The 26,170-nt window shown below is 43.7% G+C and overlaps 1 protein-coding gene across 1 annotated transcript in view; it reads left to right on the top strand.

Moving 5' to 3' along the window:
• LOC127007412 (glucose dehydrogenase [FAD, quinone]-like) overlaps positions 1–26,170 on the top strand; it is a 48,917-nt gene that overhangs the window by 3,679 nt on the left and 19,068 nt on the right. Inside the window, exons 2-5 of the mRNA XM_050878396.1 lie at positions 19,861–20,430; positions 21,097–21,299; positions 23,720–23,909; positions 25,536–25,670. Coding sequence (XP_050734353.1) covers positions 20,283–20,430; positions 21,097–21,299; positions 23,720–23,909; positions 25,536–25,670 — 676 coding nt within the window. The 5' untranslated portion in view covers positions 19,861–20,282. The remainder of the gene's footprint in view (positions 1–19,860; positions 20,431–21,096; positions 21,300–23,719; positions 23,910–25,535; positions 25,671–26,170) is intronic.

The raw sequence follows: 26,170 nt of genomic DNA, 5'->3' as shown, positions 1-26,170 counted from the left end.
GTTTCGTAAAAAGAGACTATTTTGTAACTCCTCTAGATCGTGTGTTTCTGGTATTCTCTCGTTTTTTGTCAACTATCTCTATATCTGTCTATCTAATTATCTCTATACTTATTTACCTCTCTCTTATTAAGGTGTCTGTTCACTGTTTCGTAAAAAGAGACTATTTTGTAACTGCCCTAGATCCTGTGCTTCTGTGAATCTTTCGTCTTTCGTTAGTCACCTTGGAGGGTGCCCGGCGTCTAGTGGCCTTTTGCTCGCCCGTGATGAAACCCCAATATTGGCGAACAAATATTTCGATTGACTTCAGGCGCACGTTGGTGAAAGTTTTGATTTTTTTCGTGTCAGTCACTATTGTCTCCATGCTGTAATTTGCGCTGCTCGTCTCGTTCATTTTTTTCTTCCTAGTGTAAGCGTAAGAAAATTGAATTGAGTCTCTCTTTGAATTCAGTTTGCTGTATCGTGTTTTATTTATACTCTCTTGTCTCAATGTTTTGCCTTCCGAAAGCATTCCCTTATTTATTTACATTATATTTATTTATTTACTTGTTCATCCATTCTGTAACATTTACTTGTTCACTTTTCTTTTATCTTTAAATTCGCGTGCCATAAACTTTACAAGCGATAGAAAGGAAAGGGTTTTATTTATTTACATATTTATTTATTAATTTATTCTGTTTACTTATTCATACATTCCGCTTCTCGCCTTAGTTCAGTTGCTTTGTTCTTTTATCTAAAATTTCGTATGTCATGAACAGCATAAGCAATATAAAGGAAAGATATAATATTATACACACGTCCTCGTAGTCAGCTGATAACCATACTAGGCGCAGCGACGCGACCAGAAGGCAAAGAAGGTCAGTCAGTTAATTAATACCCAGGGAAAACCCAGAGCCCTCGCAGCGACCTTTCCTTCACCTGAGTGTTTGTAAATAGCAATCACACCGAGGCGGCTGTCAGGAGTGGTCCAGCCCGGGGGGAGAACACGTGGAGAAGTTTATGTGTGTGCGTGTGTGTGTGTGTGGGGGGGGGGGGTAGTAGTAGTAACAGCAACAGTAGTATTAGTAGTGGTAGTAGTAGCCGGTGATAATGATACTTGTAGCGGTAGTTGAAATAGCTGTGATGTTGTCAGCAGTAGCAGCATCAGCGGCATCACACGTCACAGTATGGGGACATCCTTGAGAGTGACGCAATGTTGCCTCACATCTCGTCTCGGGGTCGTGACAATGGGTCCAGACTCCCATTATGCTCTCAAGGCGCTCCGGCTAATTATATACACTGCCGCCCGTCCTCACAATCTATCACCGCTTCCTCTGAGAATACTTCAGTCTTCACGATGTTACGAAGCCTGTGTATTAGCATAAGGGAAATTTCTGATACGAGATAAAGGTTGGCAGCTGAAAGGAGATAGGACACTTACACAGGACAGGAAGGCTAGGAGGCAAGGAGGGAAGGTCAGAGTGCATGTACATATTCTCTCTCTCTCTCTCTCTCTCTCTCTCTCTCTCTCTCTCTCTCTCTCTCTCTCTCTCTCTCTCTCTCTCTCTCTCTCTCTCTCTCTCTCTCTCTCTCTCTCTCTCTCTCTCTCTCTCTCTCTCTCTCTCTCTCTCTCTCTCTCTCTCTCTCTCTCTCTCTCTCTCTCTCTCTCTCTCTCTCTCTCTCTCTCTCTCTCTCTCTCTCTCTCTCTCTCTCTCTCTCTCTCTCTCTCTCTCTCTCTCTCTCTCTCTCTCTCTCTCTCTCTCTCTCTCTCTCTCTCTCTCTCTCTCTCTCTCTCTCTCTCTCTCTCTCTCTCTCTCTCTCTCTCTCTCTCTCTCTCTCTCTCTCTCTCTCTCTCTCTCTCTCTCTCTCTCTCTCTCTCTCTCTCTCTCTCTCTCTCTCTCTCTCTCTCTCTCTCTCTCTCTCTCTCTCTCTCTCTCTCTCTCTCTCTCTGTTAACGCCGCAGGAAATAGCTCATTTGTCTCGCGTATGATGTTTGTGAGTCCTGGAGTATGTAGCGGGACTCCCTTCGTCCTCGTGTCAAGGGAATCGAGAGTAAGAGAACGTGGTATTTCCCTTCCCGGCATCGAGGCGTTTGAAGTCCAGGCGAGTGAATGATAAATGATCGAGTGACTTACCTAATCATGAAATCTTAGAGAGTATCTTTTTCTTAGATCATCATTTTCATTTTCAATATTGCTGACGTGCGTACTCAATACATTGGTTTGAAGGTTATTGATTTAGTTTTGGTGAGTTTGTTTATATTAAGTTTTGACGAGCTTGACTTTTTTTTTTTTCTTCTTCTTCTTCTTCTTCTTCTTCTTCTTCTTCTTCTTCTTCTTCTTCTTCTTCTCCTCTTTCTTCTTCTTTTTTTTTCTTCTTCTTCTTCTTCTTCTTCTTACTATTATCATTTTTTTCTTTCTTTCTTTTTCTTCTTGTTCTTGTCATTGTTCCTCTTGCGCTTGTGGCTTTTGTTCTTGTTCTTTTTCAGATTCTAATTGTTCTTTTTTCAATAATTTACAAAAAGCAGTTTTGGTTTTGCAAGTCATTGTTGAAAGCTGTAGCAAGTTTTTAGTTGCCTCATTTGTGACATGTTTTAACAGTAATATCTCTCTCTCTCTCTCTCTCTCTCTCTCTCTATATATATATATATATATATATATATATATATATATATATATATATATATATATATATATATATATATATATATATATATATATATATATATATATATATATATATATATATATATATATATATATATATATATATATATATATATATATATATATATATATATATATATATATATATATATATATATATATATATATATATATATATATATATATATATATATATATATATATATATATATATATATATATATATATATATATATATATATATATATATATATATATATATATATATATATATATATATATATATATATATATATATATATATATACGCGCAGTCACTCTTCTCTGAACGCAAGCAGTAGATTATCATGTTACCTGCTGCCAAGCACAAGACCAAACGGCTCGAATAATTGTGTCAGGTAATCTGCCTGGCCTTGCAACCTTTAGAGACCCTGACACTGCAGAGTCACCCCGTCTGGGCTCGAGTTAACTGCACCGGGCAAAATGCAGGTCACACCTTGCCCGGAGGGGGAGAGAGGAGAGCGATGGGAGAGAGTAATGGGAGGAAAGGTTCTGGAATGGTCCTCGAAGGGAAGGGATGACGGGAGTGTGGGAGTGAAAAGGGAGAAAGGGGATGGGAGTACTGAGGCATGGAGGAAAGAGGCGAGGCAAGGGAGGTTGCGTTTGTTTGTGTTATGCAATGCAAGAACGAGAGAGAGAGAGAGAGAGAGAGAGAGAGAGAGAGAGAGAGAGAGAGAGAGAGAGAGAGAGAGAGAGAGAGAGAGAGAGAGAGAGAGAGAGAGAGAGAGAGAGAGAGAGAGAGAGAGAGAGAGAGAGAGAGAGAGTGTGTGTATGTGTGAGTGAGTGGGAGAGAGTTAACACGAGAAGGGAGAGTTTAACGGACACAGACGAGGGAAGGAAGGGAGGCAAGGTGGCCGGGGCGCCCTGGTTCACTTATGAGTCGGTTCGGGGAGTGGCGAGGCAAGAGTAGGAGAAAAAGAGGGACCCATGAAAGTAGAAAGGAGGGAAGTAGGGTGGGGGAAGAGAGCGAGAGAGAGCGGGAAAGGGAAGTAGGGTGAGTAAAGAGTGGTAGCGTACAAATTATTCCGGATTTTCATTCAGGTTTTGGTGAGATGGTCACAGAAAAAAAAGACAAAGAGATGAGGAGGAGGAGGAATAGAATGAAGAACGCTGAGGAGGCGGAGAAGGAAAAGGAGAAGGAAGAAGAAGAAAAAGAGGACGACGAGGAAAAGGAGATTGTGGTAGCGATGTGACTGATAAATTAATATGGACAACGAAGTGGAGAAAAAACGAAAGTGATGTCAGCGACTACCCAAACAGTCCACGGTACCCAAAGCATGTAGAGTCAAGAGAGAGGGGCGCACAGACAGACAGACAGGCAGATAGACAGACAGATAAGTAGATAGTTAGAGAGAGAAACAATAACAATTACGAGAAGAACAGGAACAAAAACAAGAATAAGAACAATAAAAAAAACAAGAATGATAAGATGAAAATAGAGGTCAGGAAGTAAAAGAAGATTTACTGTTGTGCTAAATAATACTAACAATACACATCAATAATAGTGAAAGAAAATAGGAAATCAAATGTTGAGAGTGAGCAGAAGTGAGTCAGCAACAGAGAAGAAGAAGAAGAAGAAGAAGAAGAAGAAGAAGAAGAAGATTAAGAAGAAGAACAAGAACAAGAACAAGAACAAGAAGAGAGAGAAGAAGAAGACGTAGAAAAAGAAGAAGAAGAAGAAGAAGAAGGCGTAAAAAAAGAAGACGTAGAAAAAGAAAAAGAAGAACAAGAACAAGAACAAGGAGAGAGAGGAAGGATGAAGAAGAGGAAGAAGAAGATATTTTGAGACCCGAGTTGTCGATACGGGAGAAACTCGCGCGCATGTGTGGGTTGGACGCGTGCGAGAAGTGAAACGAATCGAGTGAAAAGATTAATGTTGCGGCCCGATTATTAAGGGAGGCATTCCGACAGAGCTTTCTTCGCGGGGCTGCCATTAACGGGTTATAGTGCCGCTACCCTATACGGTTCATCTCTCGATTTCCTTTTTTTTCCGTTTTTTTTATATTGTAATGTAATGTTGTTATTTAGGATCACCTTAAATCTTTTTTCGTATGCTTCTTTTTCTTCTGTTTCATGTTCTCTGGCTCTTGTTTTTCTTGTTGTTTTTCTTGTTCTTCCTTTTGTTATTGTTTTTGCTTCGTTCATCATCGCGTTTTTTCTTCTTCTCAACAACATTGGTTTTCAAAATATTCAGAAACACTGTTTTCCTTTCCTCATGATAACACGAGTTTTAGTTTTGTTCGTACCCTTAGCTATAGCCGGGGGTGAGTCTAAAGGGGGGAAAGGCTTTTTCCATAGCGTGTAGCAAAACCTTAACCTTTCTCACTTCTTATTTTTAATTCATGCCCGACGATTACTAATTACACTTGATTAATTACATCTGCTTTTCATTTTCTCTAAGTAGGACGACGTCACAGTTTTCTCTCTCTCTCTCTCTCTCTCTCTCTCTCATCTCACATTAGCACACATCCGTCACTTTCATTGCTTTATTTTGCTTCTCCTTTCCTTTCCTCTCTTTTTCCCGCCTCGTACAGCTACTTCCGTACCCGAGGCGGGGCGGCGGCGTTTAATTAGCCGCGTGGGAACACCCGGACGCCCACGGGGAAGGGGATCGTATGTTTGGAATGCGGAAGCAAACATAAAGTAGAATTAACACCTCCCCGCTCTGCACCTCGTAATTACTTTCGTGTCGCAGTACATTATTAGCAAGGTAATGATCGCGTTCTTATTTTCCTGGATGTTGATGAACGTGAGATTTTGCAATTGTTTATTCCCACGATTTTGTTATTTTTTTTCTGGTAAAACCTGGGTTCGTTAAGTAGACTGTCTCTTTACTTTAACTGAGTGAATTTAATAACTGATATTATATATGTCAGTGTTCATCTAACTCCTGGAAGCTAAAAACTCTGCAAAGTGCTTTCTACAAATGCGCAGATTGTAGTATTTTATAGGAAGAATTTCACAGTGTTACAGCCATAATTTTCCCTTTAAGATTTTACCATGTGCACCAATAAAGAACCAGTGTAAAGCTATCATATTACATGGAGGAAAAAAGTAAACTCCCTTTTAGTAGTACGTCACGCTCAAGTTAACGTTCGATGCGTGTGTGTGTGTGTGTGTGTCATTCAACAAACGTGGGGTGCAACAAATAAGATACCTGACATGCTCTTCCCCGCCTCGCCGGCACGCACGCCCCGCAGAGAGGCAGCGAGCGACAACAGACGGTAGAGAGCTAGTGTGGCCCAAGAGGTACACGCAATAGGGCTGAAGATAGGTAGGTCACGTGGGGTTGAGTCTATTTACTCCTGGCAGACATCCTTAGAAAATACCAGCAGCAAGACGGACAAAAATATCTAACTAAACAGACAGATCATAGATACAGGCAAAGAAAGACCGACATAAACGAACAAACAAACAAACACAGAGACAAAAGCCCCACGGACCCTAACATTACAGGTAATACTTCAAATTACGAAAGCTGGCGTATGTACACCTGATCTACCTGAGAGGGAGGGAGTGGCCGGAAGCGAGGGAAGAAGGAAAGGAGATAGTATGGGTTGGAGGGAGGGAGGGAGGGAAGGAGAGAAAATACCTCCACTTTCTCCTCCGAAATTGTGGTGTGGTCAAATATTTGTTAGGGAGAGCGAGAGCGAGTGGGACATGTCCGGCGAAAGAGAGAAAAGGGGAGAGGGGGGAAACGTGTGTGTGTGTGTGTGTGTGTGTGTGTGTGTGTGTGTGTGTGTGTGTGTGTGTGTGTGTGTGTGTGTGTGTGAGTGACGTTTATAGAGATGACGCAGTGAGGCGAGTTGACTTCCGTTGACCTGCATGAGTGATCGCAAAGTGACGTGTAGGAACAACGAGATCCTCTTCCGGCCACTCGCGAGAAGGGAAGAGAAAAAACTGACGGAGTGGCGCAGAGAAAGGAGTGAAAATCGAAGAGACAAATTTTCACTACGTGTTTCAATGGTTCGCCCTGAGCTTTCTTGTTAATGCCGGGAGGAGGGGGAGGGGGATGGGCGGAGAGAGAGAGAGAGAGAGAGAGAGAGAGAGAGAGAGAGAGAGAGAGAGAGAGAGAGAGAGAGAGAGAGAGAGAGAGAGAGAGAGAGAGAGAGAGAGAGAGAGAAAAAAGAGAGAATTGGGACGGTAACATAAGGACCCGTGAGATGAACCAGACACCAGAGAAATCCAGGTGAGCCTCGGGGGGTGGGGGGGTGGGGGGGAGCGGCAGCAGGGCGGACAGGTGTAGGGCTATAGATGGACCCCAAAAATGTGCTAATCAACCATAAAAAAAAAATAGGTCGTACACAGATAACAAGAATTTCGCGGCTGGTATTCTAGGGCAGTAGGAAAGGAGGGAGAAAGGAGGCAGATGGAACGTAATGGGACTGAGAGGGTTAAGAGAAAGGGAGGATGGATGAAGGAGGTAAAATGGAGTGGGGGGGACTGGCTGAGGGGTTTGAAAGGAAGGGAGGAGGAGGGATGAATAAGGCAAAATTGATTAGAGTTGAGGGGGTTGAGGAAAAGGGAGGAGGGATGAAGGAGGTAAAATGGAGTAGGGGTGAGTGGGCAGGGGGGTTGAGGAGGTGAGGAGGAGGAGGATATAATAAATGAGGGGTTGAGGAGGAGGGATGAAGGAGGTAAAATGGAGTAGGGGTGAGTGGTTAAGGGGTTTGAAAGGAAGGGAGGAGGAGGGATGAATAAGGTAAAATTGATTAGAGTTGAGGGGGTTGAGGAAAAGGGAGGAGGGATGAAGGAGGTAAAATGGAGTGGGGGTGAGTGGCTGAGGGGTTTGAAAGGAAGGGAGGAGGAGGGATGAATAAGGCAAAATTGATTAGAGTTGAGGGGGTTGAGGAAAAGGGAGGAGGGATGAAGGAGGTAAAATGGAGTGGGGGTGAGTGGCTGAGGGGTTTGAAAGGTAGGGAGGAGGAGGGATGAATAAGGTAAAATTGATTAGAGTTGAGGGGGTTGAGGAAAAGGGAGGAGGGATGAAGCAGGTAAAATGGAGTGGGGTTAGTCATGGAGGAGGTGAGTGGGTTGAGAGGGGAAGGGAGAGAGAAAGGGGTAGACAGGGGATGGGAAGAAAACATGAAGTCTAAGAGTGGGTAAATAGAGACAACCCACCTGCTTTTCCCCTTCAACTTTCCTTCACCATTCCCGGCACCTTTTCCTTCCTCTCTGCCCTTCTCACTCCTCGCGTTCCTAAAAAAAAGGGGGCATGTTGTGTATTGATAGTTTTTGAGGGTAGGGGGAAGGGTATAGATTACAGATGGATGGATATAGATGGAGGAACCCAAAGTATGGTAGTTGGAGCCAGGAGGGAAAAGGGATTAAGTGGGATAGATGGAGAGGGATGAAGGTGAAGAATTTAGAGTAGGATTTATCGAGGCATAATGATGAAAGGGATTACGTGAGGGTAGAGGGGACGGTGACATGCTTAAAAGAGAGCAAGTAAGGACGCTTGTATGGTCCTTGGAGAAATCCGTATTCCTGTAAGATAGCACAGGGGACATGACCACCATCACCACCATCACCACCACCACCACCACCACTAATATTAACAACACTTTCCCTGAGCTAACTTGCATTCTCTTAGCTGATAGTTACGACGACCAGAATTAAGACGAGGTGCAAAAAACAAAACAAACGCAAAAAGATACGCCGCTAAAAAGAGCGAGACACCTGCCGTTGCTAAGCTCGTGTCGACAACTTTCCCTGCTACTTTTTTTCTTTACTGCAATCCTTGGCTACAGTTATTTTTTTTCCTTATCTTCTCTTGCTTTTTCTTTATCTGAGTGCCTAATTTTGTGGTGCCTATTTTACAGCCCCGTGTGTTTAGAAGGCATGGTGTGGATACTATCTTAGCGTATACATTGGTTTGGATTCGCTGTTACGGATTTGTATAAGTAATGGGATGCTGTTCTTGTGGTGTGTGATCCTAAGCTGGACTCATTGAACTGGTTGACCTTCAGATGATTTCCTTGACACATACATAAAGATTAGGCTGGTGAGAAACGTATTGTGTTGGTGTTAAGGAGGTAGATATATGTTCATGAGAGGGAGAAAAGAATATTAACATCTTGAAAGTGTGTGTGATGGTAAATAGAAGTCTTGTACTGGTAGTGAAGAGAAAATAGGCATATGAGTGTTGGAGGAGAATGCGCAGGGACAAGCGAATAAAAACAGCCTAATAGCAGGGAAGAGTAGGTAGTTAGTTGTGTAAAGCGGTGACGAGGACAAAAGTGTGTTGAAGGGAGGAAGAATGTGTGGGGGGAAAAGAGTATGAGCAGCATAATAAGTGTTTCATAAAAGGAGAGAGGTCTTGATCTAGCAGTGTCGAGGGTAAGGGATGTGTGTGTGTGTGTGTGTGTGTGTGTGTGTGTGTGTGTGTGTGTGTAGGAAGTGTGTAGAGAGTCAGAACAGTGAAAGTGGCCTCGAAACACGTTTGTGAGTGCCCGAAGTTGCTTGAGATAATGTGACGCCGTGCAGTTTCCCTGATCAAAATTTAGGATAGCTCGGGAGGCAGACAGAACGATAGATAGACAGACAGGAAGAGAAAGTCATCCCTACGAACTAGTCATAACAATGCCTCTTCTAATTTTGCCAACATTGCCGTTTATCTTTCGTCTGACTGAAGGACCGTTAGCCTCCATCCTCTCGCTCGGGCTATGTATGGGGAGGGAAGATCCTTAAACACACACACACACACACACACACACACACACACACACACACACACACACACACACACACACACACACACACACACACACACACACACACACTCTCTCTCTCTCTCTCTCTCTCTCTCTCTCTCTCTCTCTCTCTCTCTCTCTCTCTCTCTCTCTCTCAATATCCCTTGTTAATGAAGTAACTGACGTCATCTTCGTGCCAGCCGCGTCTGTATCCGCTTGGGGTGAAGGTGGGCGGGAACGACACAGATGGTTAGAACCCCGGGGAGGACAGGGGACCGGGTAGTAGGGTGGTGGGGCTGTGGAAAAATGGGGGGGAAGACACCAGTAGGAAGGTAGAAGGAGGTCACGGCTGGGGAAGGGGTAAGGGCGAGGGGAAGTTCCTGACTTGAAGAGAGCGAGGAGAAAGAGGAGTGTTGCGGGAAAATACTAAATGCACGGTGGAACATAAGGAAAGGAAAGGAGGGAAGGGGATCAGTAATGGGAGTAAGGGAGCGGGAAGGAAAGTTTGGGTCACTGGTGGATTGAGGAAAAGGAAGAAGGACGGCAGGGAAGAAGGGACAAAACATAAGAACATAAGAACGTGAGTCTGCAAGAGGCCGGGGAAAAGAAAAGCCACTTAAGCGATAATAACAGGAAAGGAGAACACGGTCAATGGTCAGCGGATACGTGAAAAGATTAGAGAGATAATGAGAGAGGAACAGAGACAGAAAGACAGAGACAGATAATGAGAGAGAAACAGAGACAGAAAGACAAAGAGTACGGAGACAAAGAGCACCGAGTATAGGAATGAGCACTGACTCGTAGCAAGACCCCTGGCAGGCATGTGGAACGCGTCAGGTGTCGGATATTGTCTGGCGATGCTCGTTCTGCGTGAGCCGCTCCGCGTGGACACAGGAACACGACCCGTCTTGGTGCACGGAACTCGCTTTCCTTGCCCCCAGATAATAAACCTTCCCTTTCCACACCCGTGCTGCTCCCCCTTGTACCCCTGCTTCCCTGTCCCCTGTCCCCCTGCCCCACCTTCCTCCCTGTCCCCGTTTCTTATTCATTTTCCTTTCTCATACAAGTTTGCGTGGACTCTTCCTCCTCTTCCTAACTCGTTTTTTTTGCCAAGGCCGTTAATATGTCAGAAGAGGCAGATAATTTTTAAAGATTCTCAGTAATTTCTCCATCCCTTCACTACTTACCCTTCTCCTCTTCTAAATCCTCCTACTCCTCCTCCTCCTCCTACTCCTCCTCCTCCTCCTACTCCTCCTTCTCACTCCCCCCTTCTCTTCCAATCTTCCCATCCCTCACCTTCCCTTTTTGGAGAGAGAAAAAAAGTTTAGTCACGGATACGATTAGAGATTTCAGCAGAGAGAGAGAGAGAGAGAGAGAGAGAGAGAGAGAGAGAGAGAGAGAGAGAGAGAGAGAGAGAGAGAGAGAGAGAGAGAGAGAGAGAGAGAGAGAGAGAGAGTGTGTGTGTGTGTGTGTGTGTGTGTGTGTGTGTGTGTGCGTGCTTGCTTCCCACAGTCATAGCCTCCTGTAATGAACGCAGCGTAGGTAACACAGCCCCAGCCGGTTGTGCCGCCCTCCCCTGCTTAACGCTCCGCTTTCCAAACCGGTATCTTCTCCTCAACACCCTCAAGACACAGCTATGTAATGACACGAAGAATCCACCTTCTAATTGATTATATTAATAGTGATGCGAGTCATAAGATTGATAATTGTAGTCGTTGTAGTAGTAGTAGTAGTAGGAGTAGTAGAAGTAGTAGTAGTAGTAATAGTAGTAGGAGAAGGAGTAATATTAGTAACAGCATTTATATAATTAGGATGGAGTACACTGACCTCAGACAAAGAGTGATGGAGAACGTTGGGAAATGCCTTTATTCTGCAGTGGAATAATAATAAAGTCTGAAGATAATGACGAGTAAAAGCATAATAACAAGAATAATAGTAATAATAATATGACACACATTATCCCTCAGCATGTCACGACTCACTGACTCACCTGTAGCTCACCTGAGTGTTACGTGAGAAAGACAGACACCTGCCCGTCACGGAGGTAATAAGTAGGTCAGGGTGGGGATGAGGTAACCGCAAGGATGGACAGGGAGGAGCGGAACGGGAAGGAAGGGAGAGTAAAAAATGAGAGAAGGGGACGGGGATGGGTGGAGAGAGGGAGTGAAGAAGGGAGTGAGTGAGGTGGAGGGTTGGAGGTGGAGGGTGGACATGGATGGCGGTGAGGGGCGGCGCGGAGTTGAGTAACGAAATTTGGTAACGGGATGAAGAAAAAAAAACAGGAAAATTCTCGTAATAGAGTTGTGGAGCGAAGGTCTTTATGTGTGTTTGTCCACGTATTCAGAGACATGCACGCGCGGCTACACACACACACACACACACACACACACACACACACACACACACACACACACACACACACACACACACACACACACACACACACACAGAGGGAGTAAAAAAAAGAAGAGGGCGAGAGAGACTGTAAATCTTAGTAATCCATAGAAAAGACAAAGATGGAAAGGGGAACACCAAGGTAGGGTCTACTCTCTCCTTTTCTCTCTCCTTTTCTCTCTCTCTCTCTCTCTCTCTCTCTCTCTCTCTCTCTCTCTCTCTCTCTCTCTCTCTCTCTCTCTCTCTCTCTCTCTCTCTCTCTCTCTCTCTCTCTCTCTCTCTCTCGTATCGTTGTGGTCACCTCATTTCCGTTTCGCTCTCATTCGTTCATTGTCGTCTCTGTCATCTGTTTACTTTCTCTCGGGTTTCTCCTCATTCTCTCTTCACCTGCTCACCTCTCGTCTCTTCCTCGTTCTTCTTACGTACGAGAGAGAGGGAGGGGGAGAGGGGGAGGGCGAGAGAAAACGTTGCCCCGCTAAAGGCTTGTCAAACAGCTACGTTGCATCTCGTTCACTGTTATGTGTTAAACGGAGGTAAACGAACGTCTGACTCCTTCTTATGTTTCCTTTTTTCTTTTTTTGACACTTTCCATCTTCGTTATTTTCCCTTGCTTCTTTTTCCATTCCGTCATGTCCTTTCTTCTTGTTGTTCTTCGTCTTTTGCTTGTTTCTTATTCTTTTATTTATCCTTCCTTCTCTACTTCCTCCTTTCTCTTCTTTTATCCTCTCTTTTTTCTTTCCGTTCTCTCTTTTTTTTTCTCCTCTCCTTCCGTTTATTCTCGTCCTTTTCTCCTTCTCCTCCTCCTCCCTGTCCATGTCCTCCTCCTCCTCCTCCTCCTCCTCCTCCTCCTCCTCCTCCTCCTCCTCCTCCTCCTCCTCCTCCTCCTCCTCCTCCCTGTCCATGTCTTCGTCCTCCTCCTCCTCCTCCTCCTCCTCCCTGTCCATGTCTTCGTCTTCCTCCTCCTCCTCCTCCTCCTCCTTCCTTCGCTGCATGAAAGCTAACGAGCAGGAAGGAAGCAAAAGATGAAAGCCCTGAAGTGAGACCTTTGTTATTCTCTCTCTCTCTCTCTCTCTCTCTCTCTCTCTCTCTCTCTCTCTCTCTCTCTCTCTCTCTCTCTCACACACACACACACACACACACACACACACACACACACACACACACACCTATCTCTCTTTCTGTATGCTATCATTATCCAGCTATTATCAAGTGACCTTTTCCATTCCCTTAACCTTTTTCTTGTTTTGTACATTTTCTAGTAAATGTGATTAAACTAATGACCTCCCATTAACCTGTGTAACACCTTGACGTCATTTTTTTTTTTTTTGTTAAGTAAAAGTGTTCACATTCGAATTTGCCTCATTTTCTGCTTCACATCGCCACCTTACTGGAGAAGAATTATTAAAATCATCATTAGAAATTTGATATTAATGACACCTTGACTTTTTTTTTTTAATTTATCTCGAATCGCAAGTTTTTTCGGTACGACTCAAATTACTGATCTTTTTATTTTTTTCGTTTTCTACTTCATTTTCCAACTTTCAATCTCATGTTACATCTCGCAACAGCCTCACCTTTCCACTCTCCCTCTCGTCCTCCCTGCCAGCCTCTCTCCTCTTCCTTTCCTTCTCCCTTCCAAGGCCAAATCGTGCTTTCGCTTTTTTTTACCTTTTTTTTCCGTCATATGTCTATCCAATTGGCAGCGAGTCACGACGAGACAGAAGGAATTATTTTATGTATTTCGTCTTGTGGTCAGGCCTGGGAGTATCGCGTAACATCACCTGGATAACTTTTTTTCGGTGTACCAGACGACAAGTTTTTTGGGGGGTCGAGTGTGTAAGGATCTGAGAGAATTGCGGTGTATGAAGCTACTGGAAGTGGGAGGGCGGAGGAGGACGGCGTGGAGGGGGGAAGCAAGGGAAGAGAAGAGACAGTGAGAGACGAAACGTAGAGGAGGAGAAAGCCAAGACAACGCTAAGGAGAGCAAAGTGCGCGTGGAATAGGAGATGAGAGGGAGAGCAGAACGGAGTCAGCAAGAGAATTTTGAAGCGTAGAAAAGAAGAGAACAGAAGTGAGTGAGTGAATGATGAAATAGAGACAGGGAAATGAAAGTAATCTGAGGAGGAACGTGAATAAAGGAAGGAAAGTGGAAGGATGAGAATTAGACGGAGGAGAAGGAAAAGATGAGAGAGGAGGAGAGAAGAAAGTCAGAGTGTACATAAAGTAGAAAATGAAGAGTTTGGACGAGAAAAAAAATAAAGTTGCTGGAATGATATTTGGAAAGAAGGGGAGGCAGAAAGTGGAAAGAATGTGTGTGGAAGGAAAACAAGCTCGAGAATGGAAAGAGGGAGAGAGAGAGGGGAGGAGAGACAAGGAGGGTGGAGGAAGGGGAATCTGTTGTGTAACGGAGAAAAGAATGAGAATCGAAGGAGAGAGAAGGAAGGGGAATGTGTGGAAGGGAGGAAAGAATGAGAGTGGAAGGAGAGAGAAGGAAGGTGAATCTATGTAAAGGAAGAAAGAATGAGAGTGGAAGGAGAGAGAAGGAAGGGGAATGTGTGGAAGGGAGGAAAGAATGAGGGTGAAAGGAGGGAGGAAGAAAGGGAATATGTAGAAGGGAGGAAAGATTGAGGGAGAAAGGAAGGAGGAAGAAGGGGAATGCGTGGAAGGGAGAAAAGAATGAGAATGGAAGGAGGAAAGAAGAACACAAAGGAACACAAAGGAAGAACGAACAACAGCAGACTTGATGGTCCTTACGAGGCTGTTTGTGACAAGCTACACTAACTATCTAATCAAAGGTGGAAGATGAAGGACAGCAAAGGCGAAGGCTCCTCCCCACCCCCCATCCCTCCAGCCAAAGATGGCAGGAAAGGAAAAAGAACCATGCAGCATGGAAAAACTGCATGGAAATTATGTAGGAAAGAGGAAAGAACTACCATTAATGCTACCACTAACCGGGCGATAAAAACGGACAAGGACACCAGTATTCGAAAGAACTTAACGTTATTACGACAATGAGTAATATCTTAGTTGCTGGTTGAATTCAAAATACTTGTCTAATCTATTCTTAAAGGTCGTAACTGTTGTATTATCAACGACATCACAGGGTACAGAATTCCAAACATTAACGACTTGATTGAAGAAGTTTTTGGCTTCGTGCGACGAAAATCTTTTACTACTTATCTTGAAATTATTATTACTTCTTGTTCCATTTGATTGATCAATTGTAAAGTAATCTTCCGCATTAATATCACTGAATCTTTTAAACATTTTAAACACTTCTATCAGATCGCCTCGCATTCTTCGTTTTGATAGGCTAAATAAATTAACTTCTTTAAGTCTTTGTTCATAAGATAAATTTCTCAACCTAGGAATAATTTTTGTTACTCTCCGTTGAATCCGTTCTGTAATAGGGAGAGCAAAACTGTACACAGTACTCTAGATGGGGTCGAACCAGTGAACTATACAGTTTTAATATTACTTTTTACGATTTATTTTTAATTAAGACTCGTCCGATGAACCCAACTAATTTATTTGCGATTTTAACTACCTCTGAAGGGGGTAAGGGAAGCGTGTAGAGGAAGAATAAATGAGCCTGAAAGTGAATGCAGCAGAAGTGAGCGAATGGCGAGTATGCAGTTAGAAGGGTAGGGAAAGGAAGGGAGGAGATGAGGAAAGGGAAGTGCGTCAACAAAACATCTTATTTGCCGAAGTGTTTTAACTTTTGTTCGCTAACTGATTCTTTCTCTTTGCTAATTAACCATACCTAAAGGCACTGTTTTCTGCTTATATGGGAGAGAGAGAGAGAGAGAGAGAGAGAGAGAGAGAGAGAGAGAGAACATGACAGTGATAATAATACATATATCAACAGTGCTACTACTACTACTACTACTACTACTACTACTACTACTACTTCAAATAATAATAATAGTAGTAGTAGTAGTAATAATAATAATAATAATAATAATAATAATAATAATAATAATAATAATAATAATAATAATAATAATAATAATGATAATAATAATGGAAAAAGGGGTCAGGAAACTCATGCAATGGAGTGAGAATATAATGGTTGAGAATGTATTCCCCTCGTGGCAGCCGTGTATCCTTTCACTTTCTTTTCAACCTGCAAAAATGTCCCAACAGCAATAATGGTAATAATGATATGATGACAGTGACGAGAGGGGCGAGTAGGAAGTGGACAAGGAGCAGGCGGTGGAGGTGGAGAGCAGGGAAGAGAAAGGAGGAACAGGAGTTAGAGGAGTAGGAAGTGGACAAGGAGCAGGCGGTGGAGGTGGAGAGCAGGGGAGAGGAAGGAGGAACAGGAGTTAGAGGAGGAGGAAATGGACAAGGAGCAGGCAGTGGAGGTGGAGAGCAGGGGAGAGGAAGGAGGAACAGGAGTTAGAGGAGGAGGAAGTGGGAGAAGGAGAAAGAGGAATGCGACCCTTACCTATTTTCAAAACCAATAGAAAACGCGCCAATCCACATACCCCTCCCCCCACCCATACACATACGCCCCCCCCCACACACACACACACATACGCCCCCTTTCCACCCCCCACCCCCCCCACACACACATACATTCTACTAACTTATCACCGGAACCACAACGAGACAACTAAATATCCACCAATAAGAAAGCTTCCCAAAGGCGTATCGTGACAGCCCCGAAGACACGGATACCGAACCCCATCAACCGCCTTCATAAACCACCACCACCACCACTACCGCTCCCCTCGACGTAGTAGTGGTGGTAGTAGTAGCAGTAGTAGGAGTAGCAGCAGTGGAGGTGATTGTAATGATGGTCGTTGTGGAAAAGGGTGTGGAGGTCCGCTTTCTCGCCTTAAATAAGCACCGGGAAAGCCCTTATATTGCTGTCATTTTCCTCTACACTACATTGAAATCAGGGTCTTTGCACCGGATGGAGGGAGGTGATAGCTGTGGTAATAGGTGTGTAGGTCCGCTTTCTCGCCCTTAATGAGCACTGGGAAAGCATTTATATTGCTCTCATTGCCCTTTACACTTCATCGACAACAGGATCTTTGCACCGAATGGAGGGAGGTGATAGCTGTGGTAAAAGGTGTGTAAGTTCGCTTTCTCGCCTTAAATAAGCACTGGGAAAGCTTTTATATTGCTCTCATTTCCCTTTACACCTCAGCGACAACAGGTTCTTTGCACCGAATGACACTTTTCCCGCTTGTCACGTATTGATTGGAAAGCGGAGTACATGTGATGAATATAGGCAGGAAAGAGGTCAGGGATGTGGCTGAATGGATGATATCTGGGTGTGTAAGGCTCGGAAAGGAAGGAAGAGGCGCTTGTTAGAATGAAGAGCAGGGAGTAAGTAAACTGACAGGCCGTGGAGGGAAAGAGAGTGAGAATGTATGAAGTAGAGTGAGTGAGAGGTGTGGTGCGTGGTGGGTCAGGGGTGTTGGTGTGTTTGTGTGTGTGGGAAGGGTGAGGGGAAGGGAAACAGTGGAAAGGGTGAGATTGACGAAGACGTGTGGACCTAAAGGTGGGTGTGGGGACTTCCATGGAGGGAGAAAGTGCTAGAAAGGAAGAGAAAAGGACACACACACACACACACACACACACACACACACACACACACACACACACACACACACACACACACACACACACACACACACACACACACACACACACACACACACACACACACACACACACACACACACACACACACACACACACACACACACACACAAAACTCATATATTCTATTCTTCACACACACACACACACACACACACACACACACACACACACACACACACACACACACACACACACACACACACACACACACACACACACACACACACACACACACACACACATGAAGGAGTGACACTGTTTGAATCATCCTCACATGAGTTAAGAACATAAGAACGTAACGCAAGAGGCCGGTCGGCCTATACAAGGCAGCTCCTGTACATTCAACCCCACCTTACCTCACCATCCATGGCTTTATCTAACCTCTTCTTGAATGTATCTATGGTATTGGCACCCACAACATGGCTCCCAAGCCTGTTCCATTCGTTCACCACTCTATTGGTGAACCAATTCTTGCCTATGTCTTTGTTGAATTTGAATTTGTCTAACTTAAAACCATTGGTACGCGTCCTACCTGGCTCTTTTACTATCAAAATCTTATTGACATCCCCTTTATTAAAGCCCTTCATCCATTTATAGACTTCGATCAAGTCTCCTCGCAACCTTCGCCTTTCTAAAGAGTGTAGATTTAAATGCTTCAGCCTGTCTTCATAAGGCAAGTTTCTCACCCCCTGAATCATCTTTGTCATTCTCCTCTGCACAGATTCTAACATCTTGATATCCATTCTATAGTAGGATAACCAGAACTGAACTGCATAATCGAGATGAGGTCTAACTAGTGCTAAGTAAAGTTCGAGGATGACTTCAGCGCTCCTATTGCTTACGCTCCTTGAGATGAAACCAAGTACTCTGTTTGCCCGATTTTTAGCCTGAATGCATTGAGCCCTAGGACGGAGGTCAGCGGTCACTAGGACTCCTAAGTCTCTCTCACGTCCAGACCTGCTTAAAGGAGTGTCATTTAAGGAGTAATTGCGTGAGGGGTTATTCCTACCTACATATATATATATATATATATATATATATATATATATATATATATATATATATATATATATATATATATATATATATATATATATATATATATATATGAACGAGGGATGTGGGGGCGTGACGATTTCTTAGAAATCATTAGGGGGCGTAATGCAAAAAAGTTTTGGAATCACTGATCTAGAGAGAGTAAGGGAGAGGTGTGGTGTGTGATGGGTCAGGGGTGTGTGTGTTTGTGCGTGTAGGGAGGGTAAGGGGCAGGGGAGTAGTGGAAGGGAAAGGGATTGATGAAGACATATGATAGCAAAGGTGTGTATGTGTGGACTTCTGTGGAAATTGGAAATGCCAGAAAGTAAGGAAAAGGAAATAATGAAGACGTATGATAGAGAAGGTTCCTGTGTGTGTGTGTGTGTGTGTGTGTGTGTGTGTGTGTGTGTGTGTGAAAGAAGAGGAGCTTCAAACTGAAGAAGAGAAGGAATGGTGGTGTAAATTTATCGTCTGACTGAAATAAGAGACGGTGAAAGATTGCAATGCTTACACACACACACACACACACACACACACACACACACACACACACACACACACACACACACACACACACACCGCTAATGACTAAATATGACATTGCTTCTTTCCTTGTGGCCCAAAATATTAAGTTGTTGACACTATTGTTGAAGATATGTGCATAGATGAAAATGCGAGAGAAGAGTAATTTTAACGCAGCCTTAGGTAGTGAGCAAATAGTGGGAACTTGAATCAGGGATGGTCCTAATAATTATTGTACTCAGCGATGGATAGAAAAATAGAGGGAGAAAGGCGATGGGCAGACTGGTCAAAATTGGCGTCATCATCATCATCATCATCATCAAGCAAGCAAGCAAGAACAATATTTGCCATGTAATTGAAGGCAACAGAGAACCTTACATTTTCCACTAATTCCCTTGTTTCTTTTTTTTTTCTTTTTCTTCTTCATCATTATCATCATCATCATCATCATCATCATCATCACCATCATCCACAATACTTTATTATACTTCTATATCTTTTTATTGTTGTTGTTGTTGTTGTTGTTGTTGTTGTTGTTGTTGTTGTTGTTGTTGTTGTTGTTGTTCTTCTTCTTCTTCTTCTTCTTCTTCTTCTTCTTCCTCCTCCTCCTCCTCCTCCTCCTCCTCGTCCTCCTCCTCCTCCTCCTCCTCCTCCTTCTACTCCTCTTCACCCTCCCTTGACCTTTCAGCCCACTCTCCCTTCATCCTTGACCTTTGACCTGTCGCCGCACGATCGATGAAGTCACTCAACTTGTTTCATCGCCTTCGGATCATGTCATGTGTAGGTTTGCTTCTCTTTGCTCCCAGTATTCCTATTGTCACTGGTCTGCATTTTCTTTAGTTTTCTCAGTGCTTTAATTCTGTAATATTATCATGATTTTTTTTTATCCGTTTCAGACCTGACGCAGCCCACTGGATTGTGATATAGGGTGTACCGCACAGAAACAATGTCAAGAACCGAGTGTCATGCCCGGAGGCTCCTCTGATTAATGACGCAGTGATAAAAGTGGATGACTAAAAGACTGAGTGACCAGTGAACTGCCTACCGAGTGCGAAGGTACACTTTACCTACTGAGTGATAAATTATTGTTTGACGAGTGAACTGAATAGCAAACTTACTGAGTGGGAAAGTACAAGTTGACCGGTGATCTTAATAATAAATAGGGCAATTAATTCACCTTCGTCATTGCTTGCCATTACATCCACTCGCTGGAAACACTGAAGCAAGGCTCGTACGACCAAGAAAACTACGAAGCACGTGGTGAAGAAGAAAACCTTGACTTAGAGCTACACGCGCCTGCCCTGACGAGAAAGGAAAGATGGATTTTGTAGGCACCCACATGCGTCTGCTCCGTGCCATCCCGCTGGCCCTGCTGAGAATACTGATCGTGGCGCTGGTCCGCGAGGCCTCCCACCACGACTACGACGCCGGCGGCAAGCTCCTGCAGCAGTACGACTTTATTATCAGTAAGTGGCGCCCTTGGTCCGGTCTCTGGCGTCTTGATTCTTCTTTGTTTCGATTGAGCGGGATTTTTATTGTTCGTAGTATTCTTTTTCACTTTAGTTATGTGATTAGTAAAGGATTCGTTTTCTTGTTGTTGATGCCTGTTTTTCGACTTACATATCTGTCGTCAGGCTAAAGGGTATTGCAAGACCATTAATTGATTTTTTTTAATGTTTTCTTCGTCTTGTTTGCAGATACCATTTTTCTGTTTAAGTTAGGAATACTATTATCAATTCAAATATTTATTTCCCTTGCTCTTTCTCACATGTGTCTTGCTTTCACATTATCAGAGGCCAAGAGGCGTCTCGTATTATATTCAGTGTGTGGTCAATCACTTTCCGTGTCTCCCTTACCAAGCAGTGTCATTAGTCAGTGGCATTTCCTTCACACACGTTGACACATATTTATCTGGGAATAAAATTAAGAACTTTTACTAGTACTAATATTTGTATAGATCAACAAACACGGCGTCTTTATTTGACCCAGTTAGTCTAGGCATTAAGGCAGCCAATCAGTCAGTCAGCAAGGCAGTGGGTCAAGATTCAATGGGTAGTAAGTTAGTGGGTCAAACAATCAGTCAGCGAGGCGGTCATCATCACGCCAGTCAGCACCACGCCTCTCTGTTTCAGTCGGCGGCGGGTCTGCCGGATGTGTCTTGGCGGCGAGGCTGTCGGAGGTGCCGGGGTGGAAGGTGCTGCTGCTGGAGGCTGGAGGGAAGCCGCCGCCGGAGAGTGTCGTGCCGGGTTACAATCAGCTGCTGTTACGAGGCGATGCGGACTGGAACTATTACACTGAGCCGGAGAAAAACGCCTTCACAGCATTTTCAGGCAACGTAAGTGTTTTGAAAGGGTGAGACGGCGAAAGACAAGAAGATGAAAGGGGAGTGTAGAAGTGGGGAAGGAGGCCAGCAGGTAATTTCAACACTGAACTGGAGAAAACGCCTTATCATTTACAGGCATTGTAGGCATTCTTAGAGGGCGGTGAGGCAGAAGAAAAGGAAAAAGTGAAGTACAGAAGTAAGGAAAGGCGGGGTAGTTTTACACAGAGCCGGGGGAAAAAAAAGCCTTTATATCACTTACTGACTGAAATTTTCGGTACTTACTGAAGGTGAAGCAAGAAGAGGAAAAGGTAAAGGAAGTATTGGAGAGGTAGGGATTTAGGGTGCTACATGCTTATTACACTGAGCCAATAAAAACGGGTTCAAGGACTTATATGGCAGGGTGAGTATCTTAGAGGGGTGAAGAGGCGACGAAGAGATGACCAGGAGAAGGAAAAACAAAGGTGGGTAAGGGAGGTCATGGAGGAGGAGAATGTAAGGTTAAAAGAAAGCAGGATGTAAAGAAAAAAAAGCTGATAAATGGTAAACGACGGTTGAGGCAATAAACTTGAGGAAAGATAAAACTGAATGCAAATGTAAATGTAAATACGTTTAGGCAGCTTAAAAAAAAAAGGAATTATGAGTAAAAAATTGCGGCAGGTGAGAAAGAGGAAATGAGTAACGGAAGAGACGGAGAAAAGAGAGGAAGAATTAGAGAGAGAGAGAGAGAGAGAGAGAGAGAGAGAGAGAGAGAGAGAGAGAGAGAGAGAGAGAGAGAGTAATCATGAGCAGAAGAAGGCAGTATTTGTTCTTTGCTCAGATTGGAGTTTTCGTCTTGTCTCTTTTTTGTGTTGATTCTGCCCACTTTCCTCTCCTCTTATCTCAGCCTCAACCCTATCTGTCTGTCTGTCTGTCTGCCTGTCTGTCTGCATATCAATGTGTCTGTTTTCCCCATTTTCCCTTCTCTCTCTCTCTCTCTCTCTCTCTCTCTCTATATATATATATATATATATATATATATATATATATATATATATATTTATCTATCTATCTTTCTATCTATCTATCTTTCTCTCTTAAAACCTCCAAAACTTAATGCTGTTTTATGTGCACGAGCTGACCTTTCTCTCTCTCTCTTTTTTTTTTTGTCCCCTCTCCCTGTGTGTGTGCGTCTGGCTTTCCCCCCCCGAAAACATATGTCTCATACCTCCCGCGTCTTCCCTCCCTGCCCACCACTCTCTCTCTCTCTCTCCCCTCTGTTCCTTTGACCCCATTCTTTTAACTTTCTTTTTCATTCCCTCATTACTCTGTGGACCGTATACATATTTGCACCCCCCTCCTCTCCCTCTTGTGGCGTCTCTCTCTCTCTCTCTCTCTCTCTCTCTCTCTCTCTCTCTCTCTCTCTCTCTCTCTCTCTCTCTCTCTCTCTCTGTATACCTACTTTTCTCTCTTTCTCTTCATTTCTTGTAGTCCCTGTGTTGTTGTCTGCTTATCTCTTTGTCTGTCTCTATTTATCTCTGTTTATCTCTCTTCTCAAAAACATCAACAATATCATCATTAGCTTCATTCATGTACTATGCATCTTCTATTCATTAACTTTCATTCATAGCCACATACCAAAACCCTCTTCCCCCCTCGCCACAAACACTTACCCACCCATTCTTCGTCAACGCAACTGGTTTCATCCTCCTCCTCCTCCTCCTCCTTCTCCTCCTCCTCATCATCGTCATCATTCATTTTCACTCCTCCTGTAACAACATCCTCCACCCACACGTTCCTCCTCATCACAGCTTACCTTACTTTCCTTACCTTACCATAACAAGCCTTACTTACTTAACTTTCTCTTTACCTTCCTTGCATTACCCAAACAAACCCAACTAGCCGCACATACATAAGTACTCCCTCCCTCCCTCCTTCCCTTTTCCCTCCCTCCCTCTCTTTCTTCTTCCCTTTCCCCCTACATATACTTCCTTCCTTATCTTACCTTAGCACTTTGACAACCACCGATGCAAAAAATAACTTCTCCTCCCGTTTCTCCCTGCCTCCCTTTTTTTTTTTCCTTTAACCTGCACCTTGCTCCTCCCTCACCTAACCTCGCCACCTCACCAACCACCGATGCGTAAGATAATTCCTTCTACCCTCCCTGCCTCCCTCTTTTTTTCCTCCTTCCCTCAGCTTAAAATAAGTATTCCTTCCCATCCTGTCTCTCTCTCTCTCTCTCTCTCTCTCTCTCTCTCTCTCTCTCTCTCTCTCTCTCTCTCTCTCTCTCTCTCTCTCTCTCTCTCTCTCTCTCTCTCTCTCTCTCTATCTATCTATCTATCTCTTTCTTCCTTCCCACTGCACCTATTCTTACGACCTTTCCACTTTACCAAGCCTCGATAAAAAAAAAAATAATTCCCTTCCTCCCTCCCTCTCTCCTTCCCTCCACCCTGCAGCGCATACCCTACCCGAGAGGATTCGCCATCGGAGGCTCGTCGGTCATCAACTCCTTGTTCTGGGTGCGAGGCAACAGACGGGACTACGACAACTGGGCGGACATGGGCAACCCCGGCTGGGACTACAACTCGGTGGAGCCATACTTCAAGAAGCTGGAGGACTACCGCGGCGAGACGACCCCGAGGACAGGTGTGTGCGTGAGAGAGGGAGTGAGAGGAAGGGAGGAAGGGGGGCATGAAAATCTGTAGAGACGCGAATAATAAACAAATATGAAGCCTTATTTATTGCTAGTTGCTTGTCTTGTAAGGTCAGGGGGAGAAGATTTGGCGTTAGAACTCTCCGAAAATACAGGATAAAGAAAAGGACAGACGTGTGTGAGGAGATAGATAGATAGATAGATAGGCCGAGAGAGAGAGAGAGAGAGAGAGAGAGAGAGAGAGAGAGAGAGAGAGATGGTGTAGAAACGCAAATATCGATAAATAAAAATAGCACAACACTTAATTTATTGTCTGTTGCTTGTTTTTGTGAGGTCAGGGAGAGAGTGGTCGGCGCGGAGAATACTGATGTTTTGATTTTCTTTTGTTTTTATCCTTTTTTTATCTTTTTTCTTTTCTTTATTCTTTTTTTCTTGTTTTCCTTTCATTCTTTCTTTCTTGATTTTTCGTGTGTATATTTCTAGACAGGTGGATGTTTTTTTTTTTTTTCAAGTCATGGTAAGTTATTTTTATGATTTTTAAGGTTTGAGGTTTCTATTTTTTTTTATGTCGGTCCAAACTTGTTCATGTTCACTCAGTACTTACCTCCAAATTGTACTCATTGAAAGTGTTTTATAAAGACTTTCCCTCTTTTCTCTTAGCTTTCTTTTTTGTCTTTTTCTTGGCGTGTAATCCCCTGCATAACTCTCTCACTCGTTTCTTCCCTTCTCTTTCTCCTTTTCCTGTTTTTCTTCTTGTTATTTTGTTGCGTCTGTCTCCATCCTTGACCTACTATTTTTTTTTTCTCATGTTCCACCCCTTTTTTTTCTACTTAAAGTCTTTTCTCCTGTAAGCCTTTAATGTCCCACCAGTCTTTTCTGTTTCTTTCTTTTATCATATCTATTGTTTTTCTTCTATATTCCTTCAGTACCCCCACGTTTCTCTTATTCTTCTTTCTTTGTTTTCTGTCTTATTTTCTTTTCTCCTATAAGCCTTCAATTTCTTTATTTATATGTAACTTTCTTTTTCATTCTTCCATTTTATAGCGACGTTTTTTCTTTATTCTTTCTCTTTGTTTCTTTATTATTCTCTTCTCAGTTTCTCCTTTCTCTTCCAAGTGTTCTTCTTCCTCTCTCCTCTGTCCTTGCCCTCTAACATTTACTTATCTCTTTCTTTCTTCCTACTCGTCTTCTTATCCTCTTCCACTTCACACTCATCCTTATCTTTTACCAACTCCTCAGTCCTTTTATCCTGTTACCTTCCGTCCCTCTCACCTTTTCCTCCTTCATGGTTACAGTCTTTCTCTCCCACGCTACTTCTAACCCACTAACCTTTTGTCCTTTCTCTGTTCCTTTCCTGGCTCCTTTGATTTCAACACCAACTGCCTCTTCTCTCTCCCCGCTAACTTTTCTCACATGTTCTCTACCTCTGCCACATCTTTCGTCTATTCTATTCGTTCACTGTTCTCACTGTTCTATTCGTGTTCCTCTCCACCCCGCCAATCTTTTTCCGGTAACTAATTTCCCTTTTCGTATTTTTCACCTCTCATCCTCTGTCCTTCCTTCCTCCTTTCTCCAACTCCCTACTACATTTCTCTAAATTCTTGTCTCCCCCCCTAAAGCGGCCTTCCACGGCTTCGGGGGACCCTTGACGGTGGAGAACAAGAAGTGGACGACCCCTGTGGTGGGCGGCTTCATGAAGGCGGGAGAGCAGATAGGCTACGGCAAGGTGGACCCCAGCGACCCTGATCAAATAGGTGAGAACGGGTCAGGTGTTACCACGCGCCGACACTTCTACTGCTGATGTTTTTGTTTCTGCTTCTGCCTCTACTACTACGATGGCGGTGACGATGACAAATACCGCCACTGAGCATAAACTCTTTCAAAAGGGGCGTATCGAGATGCCTCTGTGGTTATATTTGGTAACTAGAATTTTTTTATATCCAGTTTTTGTGTGTGAAGGAGCGGCGCGTTGTTGGCTTGCGATTAATTTTGCCCTTGGCCTACTTCCTTCGCCGTAAAAGTAGTAGTAGTAGTAGTAGTAGTAGTAGTGGTAGTAGTAGTAGTAGTAGTAGTAGTAGGAGTTGTAGGAATAATAATGATGGCGTTCCTCTTCGATAATAGAAATAAATAAAAGCCTTAGTCATCCTGTTAATATTCTCTGCTGGTAAAAGGGAACAATGCTCAAAACGGGGTTACTCTGAGGTTAGGCGGCCACCACACACAAACACACGTATACACACACGCACACATGTAC

The sequence above is a fragment of the Eriocheir sinensis genome, chromosome 35 (assembly GCF_024679095.1).
Source record: "Eriocheir sinensis breed Jianghai 21 chromosome 35, ASM2467909v1, whole genome shotgun sequence".
In the NCBI taxonomy this organism is placed as follows: Eukaryota; Metazoa; Arthropoda; class Malacostraca; order Decapoda; family Varunidae; genus Eriocheir; species Eriocheir sinensis.
This window is presented reverse-complemented; position numbering and strand designations above follow the sequence as displayed.